Raw genomic sequence first — 23844 nt, 5'->3', positions numbered from 1 at the left:
TTTAATTTGCGAGCATTGGAATCAATTTCTGCTGGGCTGCTGTGAGGTGGAGACCCTGGTGTGGTCGACGTGCTCGGAGATTCACCTCAGGCGGTTCCTGACTGTCTGTGCTGAAATCCGCCTGTTGTGCAGATCAACAGTCTCACCGGCAGTTCTGGTCGCTGGGCGGAACCGATCATGGAGCTGGAGCCGCATGTACCGGTAATGAGCGGGCGTGGAAACACGTGGCCGTCGGTCATGTGCACGGTTCGCTGTCGTTCCAGTCTCTCTGAAACGAGTCCACAGGCTGACAAGTGACAAAAGTCCACATTTTGGTGTGCCCTTTAATTGACCAGACCATAAGCAGTGTCTGTGTACTGGTCACGCATATTGACCACCACTCTGCCATGCTCCATGACTCTCGTGAGTTGAAATACTCAATATGAGATTGTAGTCAATAGGAGTGGCCAAGTGACACTGGACTACTGGGTTTGAGCAAAACAAATCATTCCATAAACAAATGCATCAAGAATCTGAGCAAATGTCATGACATTCTATTTTTGTTCACCATTTCAAGTTTGTGCGTTTATATTTTTGTTGAGTATAATTATAATAATAATTATAATTATAATATATTAGTATAATTATAATAAAGTCAAAAACACTCTTGCCTTGTTTGTTTATTAATTTTTTTTTACACAAGAATCAACAATGGGAACATTACGCTCATATTTTCATAATCGTAAATAATTAGTCACATAATTATTTCTTTATCACAGAAAATAAAAAACATTTGTTAAAGTCATGCGTTTCATATGTACAGACTCTGGCTCCGCCCACAACCTTTCCTGAGCTTAACTATCAATGTCATCAAATTTGACATTCTAACGTCATCATTGTCCTCAAAATTTTCATTCAAACTCCAATCACACAGGTTTCTTCTCTTACTCATCATGTTTGTTTGTTTTAGATAAAAACTTGGTATCATGTGACTGTAAAAACATTCACTTCCAATGTTTCATAGATTAAAAAAAAAAAATAAAAAAAAATAAAAATAAGTACATGTTTAAGTTTTTGCTCGTTCATCAAGTCGTGATGTTTTTGGCCTCAGTTAAATAACCAGTTATTAACCATTAACAACTGTTAATAAACAGGTAACAATTGTTATCAACAACTGACTGTTATTGACTGTTGTTACCACTTGTTCACTGTTATTAACACTTGTTCACAGCTACTTTTAATAACAGTACATTAACAGGTAATAATTGTTATTTACTTTTGATAACAAAAAAATGTCTATGAACAGCTAATCACAGTTTGTTAGCAGTTACTAATCATTACAAACCGTTCACGGCTTTTATTAAGCTGTTATGAGTAGTTAACAGTAATTACTGGTCAAAAACAATTACACAGTTGAAGGTTTCATCAGTGATTGTTCACCAAACAGCTGTTTGAAGTGGTTCACATGCTCCTCACAGTGTTCTCCTAAACAAACAAACAAACAAACATCATTATTAGTTTCTTCACATACAAACATGTTCATTTTAAAGCTACAGTCAGTGATTTCCTTCCGTTCAGACACATCACTTCATCCAATCAGGTGCCAGAGCGACACAAAGGGGCAGAGCTCTCTTGCTCTTGTTTGGTGAGTAAATGCCCGGCCAATCAGCAAACACCTTCACGAGTCGACGTAAAGAGAACGCACAGGAAGTGACATCACTGACTGAAGCTTTAAATGTCTCTTTCTGTGTCCCTCTCTCTTACCAGGGTTGAAGGCGGGGCTTCCTCTAATTCGCTGGTTTCTCTGCTGAAATGATCTGAAAACGGTGTAAAACAACATCTGCTCCCCAGTTTGACGAGCGGCATCCAGAAACTTCCTCGCAGACACGTTGTCATGACTACCTGCTCAGAGACAGAGTTAAGGGTGAAACAAAAACAACTAACTTCAACTTCAAAGAAATAAAGACGAAAAAGAAGGAAACTGATAAAGGACAGATAAAAAATAGATGGAGGACAGATAAAGGACAGATATGACTGAAGGACAGATAAAGGACAGATATGACTGAAGGACAGATGAAGGACTGAAGGACAGATAAAGGACATACGAAGGACAGATATGACCGAAGGACAGATAAAGGACAGATATTAATGAAGGACAGATATATGACTGAAGGACAGATAAAGGACATATGAAGGACAGATATGACTGAAGGACAGATAAAGGACAGATATGACTGAAGGACAGATATATGACTGAAGGACAGATGAAGTACAGAAAGGACAGATGGACATACCAACACTGCGTATGAACCTCAGAGCAGCAAGAACTTGTTGCTTCGACAACAAAACCTCGACGATCTCATCGTTAGCCGTTGACAGACGCTGGAAATAAAACAACTGACGAGTTAAAATGTTACAGAGACGTCTGTGTGTGTAGCTCCGTTTCCTCTAAAATGTCATGAAACAAATGTTTTAAAGCACCCATAGAATGGAAGTTCCAATTAAGGCTGTTTTTTGTGTGTATCTACGTCATTACCTTGTTTATGAAGCCCTGAAGGTTCTAAACAAACAGTTCAGCCACTGCTGAGAACGCTGTGTTTTATTGTAATCTCAGGCTCAGCGAGATCTCTGAAAAAACCCTTCTGGTTACGTAAACAGCGGTTCTCCTGAACAGCAGATCGTCCTGCTCCAGGCACTAGTCCGGGCACATCCAGTTCTACATTGAACCACAGAAGAAGAATAACGTCGGTTGTGGAGGTGTTTCACAAGCGACAGTGTCTTCTGACTCTGGGTCTGACTCCGGGTCAAAGTCATAAAAGGGACTGTGGCGGGGAGCCGTGATGAAGCTATTTTTAAACATCGTTTTGACAATGTTTAGATAATGACCAATCACAAGACAGTTGGGAAAGCTCTCGTTGGCTGGCCAATCACAACACAGTCCGTCTTCTGGGGGTGAGATTTCAGTCTGAAACAGCGCAACATAATGTATGTAATGTATGTAAGTAGACCTCCATAACTCACATATACTGTATGTGCGACACTCTATAGGAGCTTTAAATATTTACTTTCATGACTGAAAGTCTTAAATAAGCTGTGTGGACTCGATGTCAAGCAAACCTGTCCTTGTGAGGACATTTTGGCTCGTCCACACAACTTTAGACTTTTGACGATTAAGACCTGGATGTAGGGTTAGGTGTGTGTTAGGTGTTTTTTATTTCCTGTTAGTTTGTAGATGTGTTTATTATTTTATACTGACTGTGTTTTTAAAGTTTGAGTATCACTCATTTAAATAGGAAGCTTTTTATATCTTGTGTTTTATTCTCAATTTGTAGGTGATAGAAAATAGAAATAAAAAAAACAACCGAACTAGAAACCGTGATATGAACCCAACTGTGGATTTTGTGAAGTGTTCCACCCCTTGTGTGTGTGTGTGCGCTTATGTAAGAGTGTGAGAGACACCTTCAGCATGTCCAGTGACAGCTGATGAGCAGGAGGATACGTGCTCTCCAGAGACAGAAGCAAACACGCCTGAAACACACACGTCAACAGAAAACGTCAGATGACAGACAGTGACCACAGGTCTGTCACTAAAATCCTACACTGACCATAATGCATCTGGGTTGTGTTTAAATAATGTTTTTGTTTAAAAGCAGCTGTAGCCTCTTTCACCCACCCCACCCCACCCCCACCCCACCCACACCCACACACACACACACACACACACACATACACACACATACACACACACACACACACACACACACACACACACACACACACACACACACACACACACACACGACGCCTGCCTGTCCATTAAAAGTGAATTGAATTTACACACGCACGTTAGAGGTTTGATGTCATCGCATAGGCGCTGTACACAAGTTTTTGATACAGAGACACAGGTAAACACACAGGTAAACACACACACACACACACACACACACACACACTCACTCACTCACTCACTCACTCACTCACTCACTCACTCACTCACTCACTCACTCACTCACCAGAGGTTTGGAGTCACTGAGAACATGATACTGCAGGAACTGATGTAACATGTAGAAAAGATTGTGCTGCACCAGAGTTTTAATCACCAGCTCATACAAATAATGCTGAAACCCACAAAATACACAAACACCAGCATATTAATACACACAATCAATAACAACAACGTGAACTCTGTCAGAGGGGGAGGAGGAGGAGGTGTCACTCTGCTCCGTTTTACCTGAACTGTGATCTGGAACTGGTTCAGAGAGCGAATGTACTCCATCAACACAGCAATGATGAACTTATGAGACACTCCCTGTACACACACACACACAACATTTCAGTTGAAAAAAAATAGAGTAATAATTTGACATCTCACTCTCCCACACCAAAGTCTATTGAGAAAATCAGTGATTTAAGCTCACAAGGACACAGGAGCTGCTGGTCTACTGCTGCCTCGTGTGGTCACCTTGTGTCACTGAGTTCAATCTGAACAAAGGATTTTTAATGTCAAAAACAACAAAATAAACATTTGAACTTAATGATGGAGGCAGCAGTGGATCAACAACTCCTGTGTGCTGTGATGTTAAAATCACTGATTTTCTCTATTGACTTTGGTGTGGGAGAGTGAGTGGTTTACAAACTTCAGTTTCCCATTAACTAATTTGAGTGTGTGTGAGTATTTACCTTCCTCTCAGTGAAAGACGACAGCACGTGTGTGTACAAGTCTGATTGGTCAACGACCGCCTGAGTTCTGACTGGACGTTTCGGAGTGGCGCTGCCTCGACTTGGACCAGACTCCATTGCCTGCTCAATGCCACACACACACAGTAAGAACAGTAGATCAATTGATCGTCTTTGATCTTTGTATCAGTATAGTGACGAGGCGTCTCTTACCACTGTGTAGCTTTGCTCCGCCTCCAGATAATCTTTGTAAACCTGGTTGAGTTTGTCGAACACAGTCGCCACAACAGGAAGACTTCCTTTCTCACTGCCCTCCAGAACTGTCACAATAAAAGTCCACAGTCTGTTTGATCAGTGTTTCACAACTGCAACCAGAACCAGGTTTGTTACCAAGTAAAGATTTCTCAACACAAGGAATTGTTTTTGGTCATTGGTGCAAAAAAACAAGAGCAAAACAGTATTAATATTAGAGGAAATAAAAACAAAGTAAACACAATAGGTACACACATACTTTGAGAGCAGACGGACAGGATGACCATCTTGCAATCTCTGCGTCGTAACAGGAAGTCCATGAGTTTGCCTTTGTCCTGCAGCAAGTTGACAGCAGGGGGCAGTCTCACCTGCAGGTACCACAGGTATCCTAACACGCACACACACACACACAATCATCTGTACTCATTGAAAGCTCTGTGTGTGTGCTTGTGTGTGCGTGCATGTGTTCTCACCTTCACTGGCGCTGATGATGATGTCGGGCTGGAAGACGCTCCAGGACGAAGAGTCTACAGCGACAGTCAAGGTCAATGTGAAAAACGTTTAAAAAAAGGAATAAAACACAAAAACAAAGTGGACAAAAATAAAAATGGATAAAAGTGAACTTGTGTTCGACTTTAAATAAAAAGGATACAGAGCTGACAGGGGACGGGAGGCTGAGACGCAACAACTGCTGGACCTGAAGACACAAATGCACAATTTGTCTTCACTGACTGTTTCTATGGAAGCTCATATCAGTGAAAAAAAACACAAACATTATGAGATAAAAAGATGAGATTATGAGTCAACACCAGGAGGTGCTTCCTGCCTCCTCTGAATGAATGTGTGCGAGTGTTTACCTGTCAGTGGGATCCTGTAGGGGTGAATGGATCGAGCAGGGAGGACGGGCTGGTGTGTGTTCACAGCACCATCAGGCTCCTTCAGCTTGATGTCAAAGATCAGAGATGTCTACAACACACACATAAACACATAAACACCACCCTCCTGTGACTGCACTGTGTAACGTTGTAATGTTCCACCTGTGAACTCTGGTGATGGACGACCACCAGGTTGTCGGCGACGTTCAGAGCAAACTTCCCCATAGTGTTCAGCTTCAGTACGTGAGTCTTTTTACATGCACCCTCCCTGAACACACACACAGACACACATGTACACAACAGAAACAAAATGGTGATGAAGAAAACAGAAACTAGAGGCTTCAAAACGGCAGCTCAATGTGTGTGTGTGTGTGTGTGTGTATACCTGGGTAGGTGATACAGCACCACCTCTGCACTCGGACTGTTGGCCGTCCTCGAGTGATGCTTCAAATACATCACATACAGCTGACCATATCTACAGACAGGGGGCGACGTGTTTTTAAATCAGCATTTGCATAACGAATCAGAGAGGAAGAAGAAAAAGACAACACAGAAAAGTCCAGCAGGTTTACATGGTTGCCATTGCTATGTCTCTCTCCGACAGGCTGAGTTTGGCGGGTTTTGGGACGACAGGCAGCTCGATCTCAAACTTTGACATCTTGGACATGGTTCCGTTCTGTCAACAAAAGAACAAACTTCGTGATCATAGCGGTCTGACTGAAGAATAAATTTCTATCACCACTGTTTGATAACTTTAGCTTAAAGGTCCCATATTATACCCTATTAACTCAAGTTAAACTAGGCCCTGATGCCCTAATGAACATGTCTGTGTCATGCTTTAGTCAAAATATCATAAGGATGAAGCACAATAGCAGTTCAATAACTCTGCCAAAATAGCCTTTTTCAAAACGCTCGGTTTTGTCTTCTTGGTCATTTACATGTGAATGAGACCCAGGTAAATACACATCCACTGCTTCCAGGGGAGTGTCGATCTAACTGTCGCCACTTATCACCTATTGTCATGCAGCGTCGTTACAACCCCCGCTCCATATACCCCATAGTAATGTCCGTTTACCCGTTGTTACCGAGTTTCACCGTAATGCATAGAGTGACCACAATTTTCAACAACACACAAGGAGAGAACTGGAAACACGACAGAAAAGCAGCCTTTGGTTGAGAAGAAATGTAGGACAACATCTAAATCTTTCTGCAGTGCTTTCAAACGCATGCTCCTCATATCACCAATCCACACATGCCACTCGCTAACTGCAGGCACGTAACTGGTGCGTTCAAGGTGTCCCTCCAGCATAGGAATTTACATACGCGATCAACAACAAAGGGCTTGTGAAGCTTGTGAACATTTTTTTTTTAAATAAAATATATCCACTGGACACAAAAATCTTCTGAGGCTGGAAGTTTGTGTAAAACACTGTGCTCCGCTCTTCCTACCTCACCTGCAGTCTCGATTTCACAGGGACAAGGGGGGGCTACGGTGGAGCTGTGAAGTACTCTGTGAAGTACTCTGCCTGGCGGGGTGCCAACATTCACGGTGAAATGTCCGCACTGTCGTCATTTGGTCGGGAGGTGTAAACATCGCATGTTTTATCGCCTATACTTACACAAAGTGGAACCACTAAAACATGACTGAGTCTTGTTTTTTCACATTTTGGGGACTCGTATGGCCCCCTGAGTCCCAAATATCAGTACTAAAAGATCAAAAAGTTGATTTTTCACAATAGGGGACCTTTAAAACAAATAAATTGTACAGCCGCCTCACCCTGAAGGCGAAGGGCTGCAGGACGTTTCCCTGCACGGTGGTGGACAGCAGGATGACGGCCGTCTCTGGACAGTACTGGTACCAGTTCACATTAATACTCTGACTCTTCAGCAGCTTCAGACTGCGCTTGTCTGGAAACACCTGTGAACACACACACACAGACGAATCAGCAACCCGAGTCTCAAGAGTCACCCTGCATGTTTCTGTCGCGAGTTCTGAGGCAGAGTCACATGACCTGGTAAAACTCGATTCCCTGGTCAGTGATGAAGACGATCTCGTTCCAGTTGGTCCAACAGAATCCCAGCACGCTGGCGTTCTTTGTCTGAAATACAAACATGCCGTTTTACATATAAGCCAAAGAAAGCTCTCACACCAAATTCCATAGAGAAAATCAGGGATTTAAAGGTCACATAGAGTGGTCCTGTTGCACATATATGTTAGTTCTGGAGGTCTACTTACATATATTAATTTGTTTTTATGGTCAAAAACCTCCTAGTTGCTGTAAACGAGCCAATAGAAATCTGTCTTCTCTGATGCTGTCCTGAGCCGCGATATTTCAGACATAAATCTCACTCCCAGAAGACAGAGTGTGTTATGATTGGCCAACCAGCATAGAGCTAGGCCTGTCGCGATATTCAATAAATCGCCCGAAATTAGCTCGATAATTTTTCTGGCCGCGATAAATGCCATTTGCATGCTTTTTTGTTTTCCCCGTCTCTCTCTCGGGTCCTAAAGTATGTGAAATTTGATGTAGTATGCATGCCAGGTGGCTAGGTGGCGCTGTGAAGCACTGCCATACAACAACACCAGGAGCGCGCGCATGCGCTGAAACTTCCTTCTACTTCTTTCTAATAGCGCTGAGTCGCCCACAGTCGAAAACCAAAACATTAACTCGGCGTACTTGCTGAAATGACTCCTGGATCGGTATCACCCACCGACTGTCAACCCTTTAGACGGGAACGCGACAGCGCTGCTCACGCTAACACGACGCTGAACCTGGGGCGAATGTGGTGCCAACTTCAGCGTCTTCCCATCTAAAGGGTTGACAGCGGAGCGTTTTTAAGATTTCCACTCTGGAGGGTGGGTTAATTTTTTTCCAAAAACGCCGTCGCCGTCTAAACGAAAGGCACATCTGATAAAATATTGTGTCGGTTTCACCCGGGAGCGTTGCCGTGTAAAGCCAGAGTAACGATGAGTGAACCCTCATGTCAGTCACTTGTCAGTCGCATGGTGTGTGTGGAGGTGGGACTCCTGATGTAGCCTACCACAGCAGAGTGCAGCTAACCCATTTTATTTATTGCTTTTGCTTGTTTGTTAATTTCTAGTGTTAAATATTCTTTAAAAATAAAAGTTTATTTCTCTTTGAAAAGGTGTACCTGCATAATTATACTATTATCATTGTATTAGATGAAAATGATCTCAGAACAACAATATTATCGATTATCGCAATAATTTCTGAGACAATTTATCGTCCAGCAAAATGTTTTATCGTGACAGGCCTACATAGAGCCTTCCCAACTGTCTTGTAATTGGCCAATACCCGGAAGTGACATAATCGTGCTGATTATGTCACTTCCGGGTATTGGCCGGGTGTGCTACCCACTCTCAGAAGCGTAGCTCCCCCCTTTGGAACGGTGGATGCACTGCTCCTCATTATCAAAACATTGTTTTAACAATGTTTAAAAATAGTTTTGTCACGCCGCAGTCCCTTTTATGACTTTGACCCGGAGTCAGACCCAGAGTCAGAAGACACTGTCGCGAAACACCTCCACAACGGACGTTATTCTTCTTCTGCGGTTCAATGTAGGCAACCGGATGTGCCCGGACTAGTGCCTGGAGCAGGACGATCTGCTGTTCAGGAGAACCGATGTTTACGTAACCGGACCGGGTTTTTTCAGAGATCTCGCTGAGCCCGAGATTACAATAAAACACAGCGTTCTCAGCAGTGGCTGAACTGTTTGTTTCGAAACTTCAGGGCTTCGCAAACAAGGTAATGACGCAGATACACACTAAAAAACAGCGTTAATTGGAACTTCCGGTCTAGGTCCATTTTAAACATCATAGCACACAGGAGTTTTTGATCCACTACTGCCTCCATCAAGTTCAAATGTCTTATTTTGTCACTTCAGTATTAAAAATCCTGCATTTAAATTTACTTCAGTGACACAAAGTGACCACACGAGGCAGCAGTAGACCAGCTGCTGTGTCCCTGCGAACTAGAATCACTGATTTAGGTGTGGGAGAGTGCGTGGTTTCCCATCCTCAGTTACCTGCTGGAAAAGTCTAACAGTGAGATAAAGACATGAACATAGAATAGAATAGAAATACTTTACTCATCCCTGAGGGGAAATTGTTTTGACATAGCAGCAATAAGATACAAAAGAAAAGAAAGATATTAAAATAAAATAAATGTACAAATATATTATAAAATAGTGCAATAGTGCATAAGAGAGAGACTAATGTAGTGTGAATTTTCTTAAAGATATTGTAGACTTGAGCTGGCGTGAATTGCGACATACCTTACACTCCTGAGTGAACTCCGTGTGTGGATAGTCAGGAATAAAGTTGATAAAATCCTACAAATGATAAGAAAACATCAATCTTTAATAGAGTAAATCTTTACGTCTTTAAACACATCACAGTCTGTGCCAGTGAACTCACCACAGACTTTGGGGTTCTCTGTACGGCCAGTATCTTATTTCCTATGGAGAACTTGATGCACTTCACTTCCCCTTTATCATCCATTCTGTGGAGGGAAACACACACACACAGATGTAGCCAGCCATGGCAAAACCAGGAACAAGTAGGCCAAGGGACAATTTGAATTACTTACAGATCCTGAAAGGGGGATTTCTAAGGTGAAGTAAGTAGTTTATAGTGCCATCTAGAGGAGAGGCTGACATTTACAACAAATAACTCCTCCTCTGCTCACCCCCTCCCTTCCCTGAGCACTACGGTATCCTCAGCCGGTCAAATGTCGTCCTCGTCGTCTTTCTCCGTGTCAGCAGATGAGGTTCGTGAGGCGAGGGAGAGGGCGAGCTACTACGGCCGTAGCAGACGAAGCGGAGAGAGTGGAGGCGGGACTTCTGCTACAAGTAAAGCGACGCTTGATTTGTTCTTTCGTGTTTGTCTATACAGGCTCCCGTAGAAACATGGCGTCGTGGCAATGCAGTAACGGCCCGCGACCATGTTATTTTACATGACTTTATGAAACACTACGAAAATGAAACAAAGAATATTACACAGCGACTAGACAATGCAGGAGCACATAATATGTATTAAAAAGTGGATTTTGGGTCATATAAACCCATAAATACTACACAGTGTCCCTTTAAAGCTTTCTTGCATTTTTACACTTTTCTTTTGTAATCTTAAATTGCTCCTAATAAACGTATGGCACTCTTAAACGTAAGTTAAAACCACCAGGTTTTGAAACGCATCATTATTTAGTTCTCACATTATTATGATAAAAGAATGAACAATTAAAATATTCAGACCGAATAAAATAATTGGCCGAGCTACCCATCTGGTCTTCTGTCGCATGGCTCACGATCACTGTCACAGCTTGCGAGTCGCGCTTATTTCTGACAGCAGTGTTGCCAACGTGGCCGCTAAATAGGGGTGGGAATCTCTTGGCACCTCACGATTTGATTACGATTCAGAGGTCAACGATTCGATTCTAAACCGATAATCTATGCATCTCGATGCAACAATTTTTTACTTTAATACTTTGCTATGCATTTAAAAGTAAGATCAAGCAACATAAATATAAAAGTGGTTGTGCCCCCTCATCTGCCTCATCTGGTGCAGACAAACGGCCCTTTTATTTCTGCGCACCGCCCCTGAACTGTTCTCCTCCCTTTCCTGCGCCGTTCGTCGCTTCTCTGAGTCTCCAAGCGCTCATTTCATATCTAAAGCAGACTGGATCCTTTCTCTACGTGTTTTATCCTCACATAAAAATAATGATCTTTATTACGAGGATGGAGTAGTCACGATGAAGTGCAGTTGATCTGAGTGAAACGTTGTGACAGACTCTGAAGAGCAGAGCGCACTTTTCATCGTTTTCACTCCGTGGTTTTAATCTTTGTGAAAGAAGACGATTTAACGCTGCAATTACGGGAATAACTGATGCATCAGATGAGCTGATCTCTTTGGTTAACTGCTCAAAGAGAGAGAATGTTCTCTGGTGCGAAGTGAATGTCGCGGGGAGTTCATAATCTGTGCAGCCAAGTTTCGCTTTTGCGCAGAGACTCTCCAGTGTTTAACAGGTGCTGTTCCACCGTGTTGTAGCTGTGTTTCGACTGCCGAATTATCGGTGCATCCCTAAATATAATATCTTTATTGACAAGAACGATGTAACCGTAATAATGACCACTGGATAGTGTGACTCGGGTTTCAATCGGCACCTGGACGAGCGTGCGATGCGCGGATTACATGGGGGAACGTGCGCTCTTGTTCCCCGGTATAGAAAAAGCCGAGGTGTATAAAAAAATCTATTTTAAATAAATAAACAAGCAACGCAAAGCCTGGCGGGGGGGCAAGTAAAGCAGCCCGCTAGGCTTATAATACACTGGGGGAAACCCTGGCTCTGCAGCGAGCGAAGCGAACAGAATGTTGCAGCAGGCGAAGTAATTAAATTTTTTAAAATTCCGATTATTAACTTATCCGCATCGATTCGGAATCGTTCTAGAGAGAATCATGTTGCATCGAAGAATCGATTATTTTTCCCACCCCTACCGCTAAATCTGCCGACTTTTTGTGGTGTTTGGAGACCGTCACGTGAAAGGACTTATCACTCTGCAGTTACTGTGCTCAACAAGCAGCGTGTGTTGCCAGGATCACCTCCCAAAGCACAGTAAACTCCGCAGTCTACAGTCAGAGCAGAGCAGACAGCCTCACTACACTGTATCCAGGCTGCTAATGAATCGCGCATGTGCAGTTCTGTCATCTGGGGGTGAGATTTCGGTCTGAAACAGCGCAGCTGAGGAGAGCTTCAGTGAGGAGAGAATTGGATCGTCTGGTTTGCAGCAACTGGGAGATTTTTACCATAAAAACTAGTTAATCTATGTAAGTAGACCTCCATAACGAACATATACAGTGCATCCAGAAAGTATTCCACAGCGCTTCACCTTTTCCACATTTTGTTATGTTACAGCCTTATTCCGAAATAAGGAATAAAGAAGAATAAAGAAGTGTTGGTGTACAGCCAATTTCAGATCTCTCCAGAGATGTTCAATTGGATTCAAGTATTGGCTCTCACAGAGTTGTCCTGATGCCACTCCTTTGATATCTGGGCTGTGTGCTTAGGATCGTTGTTCTGCTGAAAGATGAACCGTTGCCCCAGTCTGAGGTCAAGAGCGCTCTGGAACAGGTTTACATCCAGGATGTGTTTGTACATTGCTGCATTCATCTTTCCCTCTATCCTGACTAGTCTGCCAGTTCCTGCCGCTGAAAAACATCCCCACAACATAATGCTGCCACCACCATGCTTCACTGTAGGGATGGTATTGGCGTGGTGACGAGTGGTGCCTTGTTTCCTCCAAAAATAACGCCTGGAATTCACACCAAAGAGTTCAATCTTTGTCTCAGCAGACCAGAGAACTTTGTTTCTCATGGTCTGAGAGTCCTTCCGGTGCCTTTTGGCAAACTCCAGACAGGCTGTCATGTGCCTTTTACTAAGGAGTGTCTTCCGTCTGGCCACTCTACCATATAGGCCTGATTGGTGGATTGCTGAAGAGATGGTTGTCCGTCTCCTCTCTCTACAGAGGAACTCTGGAGCTCTGACAGAGGGACCATTGGGTTCTTGGTCACCTACCTGACTAAGGCCCTTCTCCCCCGATCGCTCAGTTTAGATGGCCAGCCAGCTCTAGGAAGATCCTGGTGGTTCCAAACTTGTTCCATGTACGGATGATGGAGGCCACTGTGCTCATTGGGACCTTAAAAGCAGCAGAGATTTTTCTGTAACCTTCCCAAGATTTGTGCCTAGGAACAATCCTGTCTCTGAGGTCTACAGACAATTTCTCTGACTTCATGTTTGGTTTGTGATCTGACATGCACAACTGTCAACTGTGGGACCTTATATAAACATGTGTGTGCCTTTCCAAATCATGTCCATCTCAAGGATGGACAGTGGAATCAGAATGTACCTGAGCTCAATTTTGAGCTTCAGCACAAACGCTGTGAATACTTATGTACATGTGATTTATCAGTTTTTTATTTTTAATAAATTTGCAAAAATCACATTGCCATTATGGGGTGTTGTGTGTAGAATTTTGAGGGAAAACAAATATTGAATCCATTTTGAAATAAGGATGTAACATAGCAAAATGTGGAAAAGGTGAAGCGCTGTGAATACTTTCTGGATGCACTATGTGCGATAGGACCACTTTATGGGAGCATTTTTAGATTTGAGTCTCAAAGATTTACACCTTCTGGGAGCCAAGAGACAGAATCATCACATTTGCATAGCACAACCCCGTCCTGGTCTAAGCTGTCAGTGAAACCACACCTCTCTGTATGTGCTACTTCTCATCACAGACACTGAAAAATGGATACCATACCATTTTGTGAGCTACACTGCCACAGAACAATAAACTGGACATAATAGCCTCTTAACATTTGAAATGAAATAACTTGAAAAATATATAGGAAGGGTGTGGCTTATTCTGTTATCATTTCTTGTACTTACATTCATGTAGTCATATTTCCATCATCTGTTTTTGTTGTTTCATAAAAATGAAAAACAAAATATACTATATATAATTAAGAGAGAAAGATAAAAGATAGACACATATTGTATTTCTAATATCAAATCAAATGAAATACATTGAAGTGGCTCTGTGGTGTAGTGTGGATGGATCAGTCTGTTACTGAATGAGCTGATGATGTGCTATCGCTCAGCTAGTTGCTAAATCATTAGCATCACAGTCAATACTTCATACACAAAGCGGTGTCATTCACACATTATTCAAGCACATCAGCATTTTAAAACAAAAAATACTGAGCTAGCCAGAGCTTTTTTTTGCAATTCAAGTTCAGTATCACCACACAAAGTGTTTCACACAAAATGACAGTGCAAATTAAAAATATATAATAGTGATTTTACTCCCCCGTAATGCAAAAAAACAAGAGTGACTGGTTTGGAGTAAATAATACAGCTATAATATAGTTAATGCAATTAATTGAGGTTAGGCCAGGGCCTAATTCAAGTTTTTTGTTCCGGACGATTTAAAAATTAAAAAAAATATTATTTTCTCCTCTTACTACCTTTGCCCTCAGGAGCTTCCATTCAGAATCACCACCCCCACTTGTTTCCCCTCCGGATATGCACACGGATGCACACAGCAAAAGCTTATCTAGTCTCGCCCCCGTTATCCACAGAGTACATTATCATCATATATATATATATATATATATATTTTTTTTTTCAATCTTCAGTGATTTGGAACTGGTTTGTTGTTTTTGCGACAATGAAGTCTGCTAACATTTATGCTAAAGCAGAGTCCGTTAGCTTAAATGCTAATGCTAACGAGTCCACTCGCATAACAACAATAATACTAATAATAACTGAGTTACTACAATTTTGTTGAATGAAGAGCAGCGGCGTTGGGCTTTCTGACAGCCACACATCAGCTGCAGGGAGAGAGCAGGGGTGGAGATGATTGATGACGACACCGTTGCAAATGCGATGATGATTGGCTGGGTGGGCGCTTGCCCTGCTCACTCTGTCTCACTGTACGCTCTAAGACAGAGAAAATGGCGACGAGCCAGGGAAACGTAGCGTTTCTTAAGTGGAAGTACCGCCACTAATTCTTGCTTATTGAGGTCAAAGGAAGAATGTATATGTAACATGCACCCTGTTCCAGGGGAAAAAGAGTTTATTCATGTCTGCCTCAAGTAACTCGAACCATTTGCTGCTGCCGCTGCTAATCCCACCACAAGCCCAGATGCAGTTAGCCTGATTCCAGAGAAGGAGACGGAGCCACTCCGTTAAAACAACCAAAGCTTGTGTCGCAGCCGAGCTGAACACGCTGATTGTAAGGTATGTTGTTGAAAACATGCTACCCCTGTCCACCGTGGAGTCATTCAGAGCTCTCTTTTAGTTTTGTTGGACATCGGCCCCAAAAATGACAATCGGTGCATCCCTATTGCTAATGATTACTCGATGATGAGTTTTTTTGTGTACCTGTGTTGTAAAGTGTTATGGAAGTTTGAATTAATTTAACAAACATCTTGTTGAAAATAATATTGCATGTTACAGATGTGGATGGGAAAAAAAGGGTTACCGGTTCAAATCCCAGCTGGGTCAAAAGGGGTGCTGTACCTCAAGTTACCCAACACCTATTGCTCCTCAAAATGATTTCAAGATTACAAGATCTTACTCTGCGATTCCTGCCAAATCTGACCGTACCTGAAGGCAACGCTGCTCTTGTCGTCCGGACCTTTGACCACCACACCTGTGGCTCCACCTGAACGCACCGCGAACACCTGCAGCCAGAAACAACGCCACTTAACACGGAGAGAACAGACTCTATACCATAACAACCACTACGATATAACAACTCTGTAGTGAGGTCACATCGCTGCAGTTTAAACCACATCTTTGTTTATATAATGAAAAGAAAACAACAAAAAGTAACATATTTAGGGGCGTAGCTGACGGCAGTGCCATCATAAATTGACATTAACAGTGTGTCAGGTAGAGATGGGACTGCGTATAATAACAAAAAAAAATCAGTCACAATAAATGTATAACTTTCTTTAAAGATGGTGAAATTTTTGATATTTCACAGGAATAATGTCAAGCTCGCCAACATACAGAAACGGGTGAGTGATTAACGACAGAAATTACATTAATCTTTTTTATATATATGCAATAATTTGGCAAATATGTCCTGATTTATTTACTCTTCTATGACTTTGAAACAAATATTACATGTAATTGTAATATCATACACAATGTTTACCGTATAAAAAGAGATTGAACTGTTTTACTTTTTTAAATGTATTATTAATCTTGTATTTGTGACATTTATTACGGCATGTGCACACCCGTTTCAATAAAGGTTCAATAAAACTAATCAAGAAAACATGTTTTAGAGTCTTTTAAAAGAAGAGATTTCTAACAATAATCAAAATATTATTCTAAATTTCAATTATTTTGGTCAGAACAATTTGTTACTTCACCTAATTTAATCTCAAATTTAGGACTTCAATATAAAATAATACATTCACACCAGCCTTCACCAATATTTATTTGCTTATTTTAAAGAATTTCTGAAGTATGCTTACATTCAGTGGCTTTATTTCTACACTCTGTGTTGTTTAATAATCTACATTTGGAAGGTGTAGTTTAATAGATATTAATTTTCTAAAGTCAGACTTTCAGTATACTTAAACTAATATTACTCCATACATTCATTCATTCATACAGCACATTTAAAACTCACCAAGTTGATTAAAGTGCTGTAAAATTACAGACTTAAAGACTCCGTTTGTTTAATAAACACACAGCGTCACACCACGTGACAGGAGGCGAGGTCGAAGGAAATTGATATTTGTGTGTGTGGGTTGCTTTTTCCAGCTAGCCGCGTCGCTTCTGACAAGCTCACCTGTTTGTTTGCTTCATCGAAGAAGACGTTGTTAACGCTGGACGCGTTTTCAAATTGCACCGGGTTTTCGCACAGTTCCAGATAATGTTCCTCACTCATGATGTCGCACATTTAAAAACATTTATTCACACTTTAACGCCTCTGTTTGCTTCACTGCCACCGCTTCTTCCTGTTAGCCGCAGCTGCGGAGCCGGAGATGACGTCGAGGCTTCCTGTTTTACTTCAGAATAAAAGCCACGTCACATGTCTTTGTATTGTATTTGTATTGAATTTCAAAATTGTATTTAAAATAATAATGAAACGTAAAGTGCAATATACTCATTTTAAAATATAAACAATACAATCTCACCCTCTTTTGTTCATTTATCTAGGAGGCATTTAGATTTTTTGGAATAAAAACATATTTACTTCATCAGTAACTGCTTAAATTACACATTTTACATTTAATGTACACGTTTTATTTCCCAATCTATTACCAAATATCCCTCTTGTCATGATACTTAGGAATAATTAAAGTGTGGGAAGCCTCTCCCTCCCCTATAGTTTAATATATATATATATATAATTGTAGAAATATTCATAAAGAAAACAGTAATAGCTACAAAATAAATTAAAATAGTCAAATAAGTAAAACAAAGAATAAATGTGGTTTTGAATATGCTTTATTGTTAGTGTACATATTGGGCATTAACAGCAGTCATTAAAGGCACAAAGCAAAGGCAAATTAAAGATACGGTCACACGGTTTGTTGTTTAATTAAAAAAAAAAAAAAAAAATCCTCATCAAACATATTCTGTGTTGTGTCTGAAATCACGCATCCTGTGTGTAAATGTGTATTTTAAATTGATTTCACCACCTAAACAAAGAGTACAAATATATTACTTATTTTTAAACAGATTTAAAGGGACACTGTGTAGTATTTATGGGTTTATATTACCCAAAATCCACCTTTGTATACATATTATGTGCTCCTGCATTGTCTAGTAGCTGTATAATATTCTTTGCTTCATTTTCGTAGTGTTTCAAAAAGTCATGTAAAATAACATGGTCACGGGCCTCTACTGCATTGCCACGACGCCATGTTTCTACTGGAGCCTGTAAGGACAAACGCGAGAGAAAAAATCAAGCGTCGCTTTACTTGTAGCGGAAGTCCCGCCTCCACTCTCTCCGATTCGTCTGTTACGGCCGCTGTAGCTCGCCCTCTCCCTCGCCTCACGAACCTAATCTGCTGACACGGAGAAAGACGACGAGGACGACATTTGACCGGCTGAGGATACCGTAGTGCTCAGGGAAGGGAGGGGGTGAGCAGAGGAGCAGTTCTTTGTTGTAAATTTCAGCCTCTCCTCTAGATGGCACTATAAACTACTTACTTCACCTTTAAATGTATTTATATTTAAGATGATCTTTTTTAAATGTGTCAGATTTATAATAAAAAAAAATTCAAATAAATGATGGTTTGTGGGAAAATAATAACTAATCAGTGTGAAGAGTGATATATGATATATAATAATATCAGGAAGTATGACGTATGTTATAGACTTCATGTCTGAATGAGGAAAACAAATAATTAAAAAGATGATTCCTGCAGTTCTGTCGGCTCTGCCCACTCTGTCTGAAGCAGCTGTGATTGGTGGAAATGACGAGGGGCGGGGTCACTGTTCTGTGAACCAATAGTCTCAGGGTAGGACAGTGAATTCAGTATATCCCCATATCTAAAAAAAAGGAGAGAACATAATAACTTTTCTTAGTTTCATGTAATTCCATATACTCTATCTGTCTCTAGCTGCCTCGTGAGGTCACTTTGTGTCACTCAGGTCAATCCAAACAAAAAGTTCAAAAAATAATAAGACATTTGAACTTAGTGATGGAGGCAGCAGTGGATCAACAACTACTATGATGTTAAAATGACTGATTTTCTCTATGGACTTTGGTGTGGGAGAGTGAGTGGTTTACAAACTTCAGTTTACACAAGGAAAAGTCTGTCTAACAGTGAGATAAAGATGTGAGCATGTTCTTAAGATATTGTAGACTTACACTGACGTAGTCTTTTGTACAGGGCTAAAATCAGTTTTTCCTCTGAAACTCTGAATGTTCCCTTTAAACATATTATGTTTAAAGGGAACATTCAGGGTTGTTAGGGTATGTTATTATCCCGTAACATAAACAGAGGAGGTGGAGGAGGTCACCTGAGTCACGTTGCTGGAATTCAGAACAGCCATGATGCATCTGGGTCCAGGTATCTGAGGCTGTATTATCTCAGTCCAGGAGAGGGAAGCCTGAGGCGCAATGGGGCTGAAACACAAACACAAATATAAGAATACACAACAAAACACCAGCTGCCATGTTGTCACAGGTGTGTGTGTGTTTGTGTGCTTGTTACTCGAATGTGTGTGTTTTGACACTCATGACTAGAGGTCCATCTATGGTCAGGGTGACGTTGTTCATCGTGCAGCTTAAGGTGTTCGTGAAGGACACAGTGACAAATGACTGCTGATGGACCCGAGGCTGACTGTGAAGCTGTGAACAAACAAAAACTCAATCTTATTCTGCTATTTTGGGTGGGGGGAGGATTCACTGTGTGTTGAATGTGTGAGTTTACCGTTAAGGTGAGGTGAGGGGTCAACAGGGTCACCACCTTCATGGCGGACAGTATTTGTCCATCAGCTTGTCCAGACATAACAAAGCTGAGGAACGGCTGATTGATCAGGTGAGGCATGTACTCCGCAGCTGCTGTCTTTATGTCCACATGCTGAGCTGTAACACATGCACACACACAACAACCATCAGTGTGTTTATTTCTAAAAAAGGCCATAGAAGACTCGGGCGTCACTCACTCTGCCGAGCCGGCACTGTGACCTCAATGATATCTTTTTTGAAATCCGGTCCGGGATATCCGGTGTAGTTGATGACCGCCGCTGTCAGCTGAGCCACAACTGTCTTGGGAAAGTCGCTGTTGTTCTGGAGCTCCAACATCAGGTTCACATCCTCGCACATGGCAGCCTGGAGAGATATAGACAGACAAAGTTCAGAGAGGTTCTGATGGATGGAAGTTAAAGTGGACCTAGACCGGAAGTTCCAATTAGCGCTGTTTTTTAGTGTGTATCTGCGTCATTACCTTGTTCACGAAGCCCTGAAGTTTCAGTTCAGCCACTGCTGAGAACGCTGTGTTTTATTGTAATCTCGGGCTCAGCGAGATCTCTGAAAAAACCCGGTCCGGTTACGTAAACAGCGGTTCTCCGGAACAGCAGATTCTCCTGTTCCGGGCACTAGTCCGGGCACATCCTGTTGCATACATTGAACCGCAGAAGAAGAATAACGTGCGTTGTGGAGGTGTTTCACGAGCGACAGTGTCTTCTGACTCTGGGTCTGACTCCGGGTCAAAGTCATAAAAGGGACTGCGGCGTGACAAAACTATTTTAAAACATTGTTAAAACAATGTTTAATGAGTAGCAGTGCATCCACCGTTCCAGAGGGGGGAGCTGCGCTTCTGAGAGCTGGTGTGCTGAATATGTCACTTCCGGGTATTGGCCAATCACAAGGCAGTTGGGAAGGCTCTATGCTGGCTGGCCAATCACAACACACTCTGTCTTCTGGGGGTGAGATTTATGTCTGAAATATCGCGGCTGAGCACAGCGTCAGAAAAGACAGATTCCTATCGGCTGATTTACAGCAACTAGGAGGTTTTTGACCATAAAAACAAGTTAATGTATATAAGTAGACCTCCAGAACTAACATATGTGCAACAGGACCACTCTATGTGAGCTTTAAAGGGATAGTTTCTGACATGTGGTTGATTGAGGTACTGACGGTTCGCTGTGCACCCCGTACTGAAGACAGTAGACACACTCTGAACAAAACACTTGTGTAAATAAAATCAACATCTGCTTAAAAACATGTTCATGTCTTTATTGCACTGTTAGACAAAGTTTTTCCAACAGGAAACTGAAGTTTTAAACCACTCACTTCCCACACCAAAGTCCATTTACAAAAACACTGCTGGTCTACGGCTGCCTCGTGTGGTCAGTTAGGTCAATTAGTGTGTCACTGAGATTTTCAAAAGTGTCAAAATAAGACATTTGAACTTAGTGATGGAGGCAGCAGTGGATCAACAACTCCTGTGTGCTGTGATGTTAAAATCACTGATTTTCTCTATGGACTTTGGTGTGGGATAATGAGTGGTTTACAAACTTCAGTTTAGACAAAGAAAAGTCTGACAAGTGATATAAAGATATGAACATGTTCTTAAGACATTTTAGACTTAAACTGATGTAGATTTTATGACAAGAGTCTTTTGTTAAAGTGATTTCAACCACTCCAACTTGAAGACAGTCCTCCCCAAATTCCACCAACATGTCTCCTGCCACACCAGAGAGGATAAGACTCTGGACCATGTTTATTCCGAGCCTACAAAGCAACACCCCTCCCCCACATTGGACTTTCAGACCATCTCTCCTTGTTCCTCACACCTCGGTATTCACCACTCATCCAACGTGTGAAACCCACTGTGAGGACAATAAAAGTGTGGCCAGAGGGGACAGACGCTGTGCTCCAGGACCGGTTCAAGAACACAGACTGGAACAGGCTCAACCGCACAAACTTGGATCAGTACGACCCCTCATCTGTATTGGACCACATCTTCACCACGGTAAACAGCGTCACCACCCAGAAACAAATAACCATGTACCCCAACCAGAAGCCTTGGATGAACCGGGACGTCCGTCTCCTGCTGAAGGCCCGTGACACCGCCTTCAGGTCAGGGGATGCACAGGCCTACAAAACAGCCAGGGCTGAGCTGAAAAGGGGCATTAAGAAGGCCAAGCACCACTACAAAGGGAAGGTAGAAGAACACTTCTCCAACTCAAACTCCCCCCCCCCCCCCCCCGCCTCCTCTGATGTCTCCTTCCTTATTAACAATTTCTATGCTGGTTTTGAGAGGGGGAACCCAACAACTGCAACCAAGGCAGATTTGACTCCAGGCCACCAACCATTGACTCTCTCCCCCACTGACGTGCAAGCGGTGCTGAGCAAGATCAACATCCACAAGGCTGCAGGTCCTGATGGCATCCCTGGACGTGTTCTCAGAGCGTGATCTGGGGAGCTGGCAGGAGTGCTGACGGACATATTCAACCTGTCCTTGGCGCATGCTGTGGTACCGGCCTGCTTCAAAACCACCTCCATCGTCCCCATACCCAAAAACTCCAAGCCATCAAGCCTCAATGACTACCGCCCGGTAGCCCTCACCCCCATCATTACAAAGTGATTCGAGCGGCTGGTCCTAGCACACCTCAAATCCTGTCTCCCCCCCACCCTGGACCCCCACCAATTTGCATATCGTCAGAACAGGAGCACAGAGGATGCAGTCTCCATAGCGCTGCAGTCTGTCCTCTCACATCTGGACAATAAAAACACATACGCCAGAATGCTGTTCATAGACTTCAGTTCAGCATTCAACACAGTCATCCCCCTTCAACTCATCAGGAAACTCACCGACCTCGGCACCAGTTCCCACATGTGCAACTGGTTACTGGACTTCCTGACCAGCCGGCCCCAGCATGTCCGGCTGGACAACAGCAGCTCATCCATCATCACCATGAACACCGGTGTACCACAAGGCTGCGTGATGAGTCCCTTCCTCTACTCCCTCTTCACCCATGACTGCAGACCTGTCGACGGTTCCAATACCATCATCAAGTTTGCAGATGACACCACGGTGATCGGTCTCATCAGAGACAATGAGGAGACCGCCTACAGGGAGGAGGTGGATCGTCTGGCTGAGTGGTGCGACACCAATAACCTGCTGCTCAACACCGAGAAGACCAAGGAGCTCATCGTGGACTTCCGGAGGATTGCTGAACCACATTCACCCATCCACATCAACGGGGCGGTAGTGGAGCGTGTGAACAGCTTCAAGTTCCTGGGAGTCCACATCTCTGAGGATCTCACCTGGACGACCGGCTGCTCCAAGCTGGTCAAGAAGGCCCCACAGCGCCTCTTCTTCCTGAGGACCCTAAGGAAGAACCATCTGTCCTCAGACATCCTGTTGAACTTCTACCGCTGCACCATCGAGAGCATCCTGACCAACTGCATCACAGTCTGGTACGGGACCTGCTCTGCCTTGGACCGGAAGGCGCTGCAGAGGGTGGTGAAAGCCGCCCAGCGCATCACCGGAGCACCACTTCCTGCCATAGAGGACATCTACAGGAAGCGGTGTCTGAAAAGGGCTGGGAAAATAATCAAAGACCCCAGTCACCCAGCTCATGGACTGTTTACCCTCCTGCCCTCTGGGAGGCGCTACAGGAGTCTCCGGATTAAGACCAGCAGGTACCGGAACAGCTTCTTTCCAACAGCTGTCACACTCCTGAACGCTCCCTCTGGACATACATGACAATAACACCTGGACTGAATCAGTCACAACCACCCGCACCTTATCATATTCTGTGCAATACTGTAAATACTGCAAATATAATCACATGTACAAAATAATTATTCCCCGGCTGTAAATAAATGCTTACCACTCATAACTATAATCGACCACCATATATACCATATTTATCTTTTATATATATATGTATACTGTATATATTATATTGTGTGTATATATTTATATTTGTATACATGTACATTTGTAATATACATATTTAATTGCTAACAGCACTTCTGAATGGATGCAAAC

The 23844-nt window shown here is 42.6% G+C and overlaps 1 protein-coding gene across 2 annotated transcripts; it reads right to left on the bottom strand.

Moving 5' to 3' along the window:
* Window positions 1-336: 336 nt before the first annotated feature.
* rmc1 (regulator of MON1-CCZ1) lies at window positions 337-17329 on the bottom strand. 2 transcript variants are annotated; one of them, XM_083901712.1, is made up of 22 exons: window positions 17172-17329; window positions 15971-16047; window positions 13376-13496; window positions 10222-10306; window positions 10080-10136; window positions 7796-7882; window positions 7561-7701; window positions 6356-6459; window positions 6169-6258; window positions 5946-6051; window positions 5766-5874; window positions 5561-5605; window positions 5382-5435; window positions 5168-5296; window positions 4870-4976; window positions 4660-4779; window positions 4211-4288; window positions 3993-4097; window positions 3439-3507; window positions 2274-2361; window positions 1744-1881; window positions 337-1464 (listed from the first exon to the last, which is right to left on the bottom strand). In XM_083901712.1, the coding sequence occupies exons 1-22, from the start codon at window positions 17186-17188 to the stop codon at window positions 1385-1387; spliced, it is 2007 nt and encodes a 668-aa protein (XP_083757838.1). In that variant the 5' UTR covers window positions 17189-17329; the 3' UTR covers window positions 337-1384. The 2 variants fall into 2 exon arrangements, with proteins under 2 accessions (XP_083757838.1, XP_083757839.1); XM_083901713.1 differs by lacking the exon at window positions 13376-13496.
* Window positions 17330-23844: the final 6515 nt, after the last annotated feature.

Source organism: Microchirus variegatus (assembly GCF_963457635.1).
Source record: "Microchirus variegatus genome assembly, chromosome: 15".
In the NCBI taxonomy this organism is placed as follows: Eukaryota; Metazoa; Chordata; class Actinopteri; order Pleuronectiformes; family Soleidae; genus Microchirus; species Microchirus variegatus.
This window is presented reverse-complemented; position numbering and strand designations above follow the sequence as displayed.

What these genes read in the sequence shown, in the direction of transcription:
- rmc1 (XM_083901712.1), bottom strand. An exon ending in GTGCTGTATCACCTACCCAG is followed by an intron (nt 6,052 to 6,168) that starts GTATACACACAC and finishes GTGTGTGTTCAG; the next exon opens with GGAGGGTGCATGTAAAAAGA. An exon ending in CGTCTTTCACTGAGAGGAAG is followed by an intron (nt 4,289 to 4,659) that starts GTAAATACTCAC and finishes GTGTGTGTACAG; the next exon opens with GGAGTGTCTCATAAGTTCAT.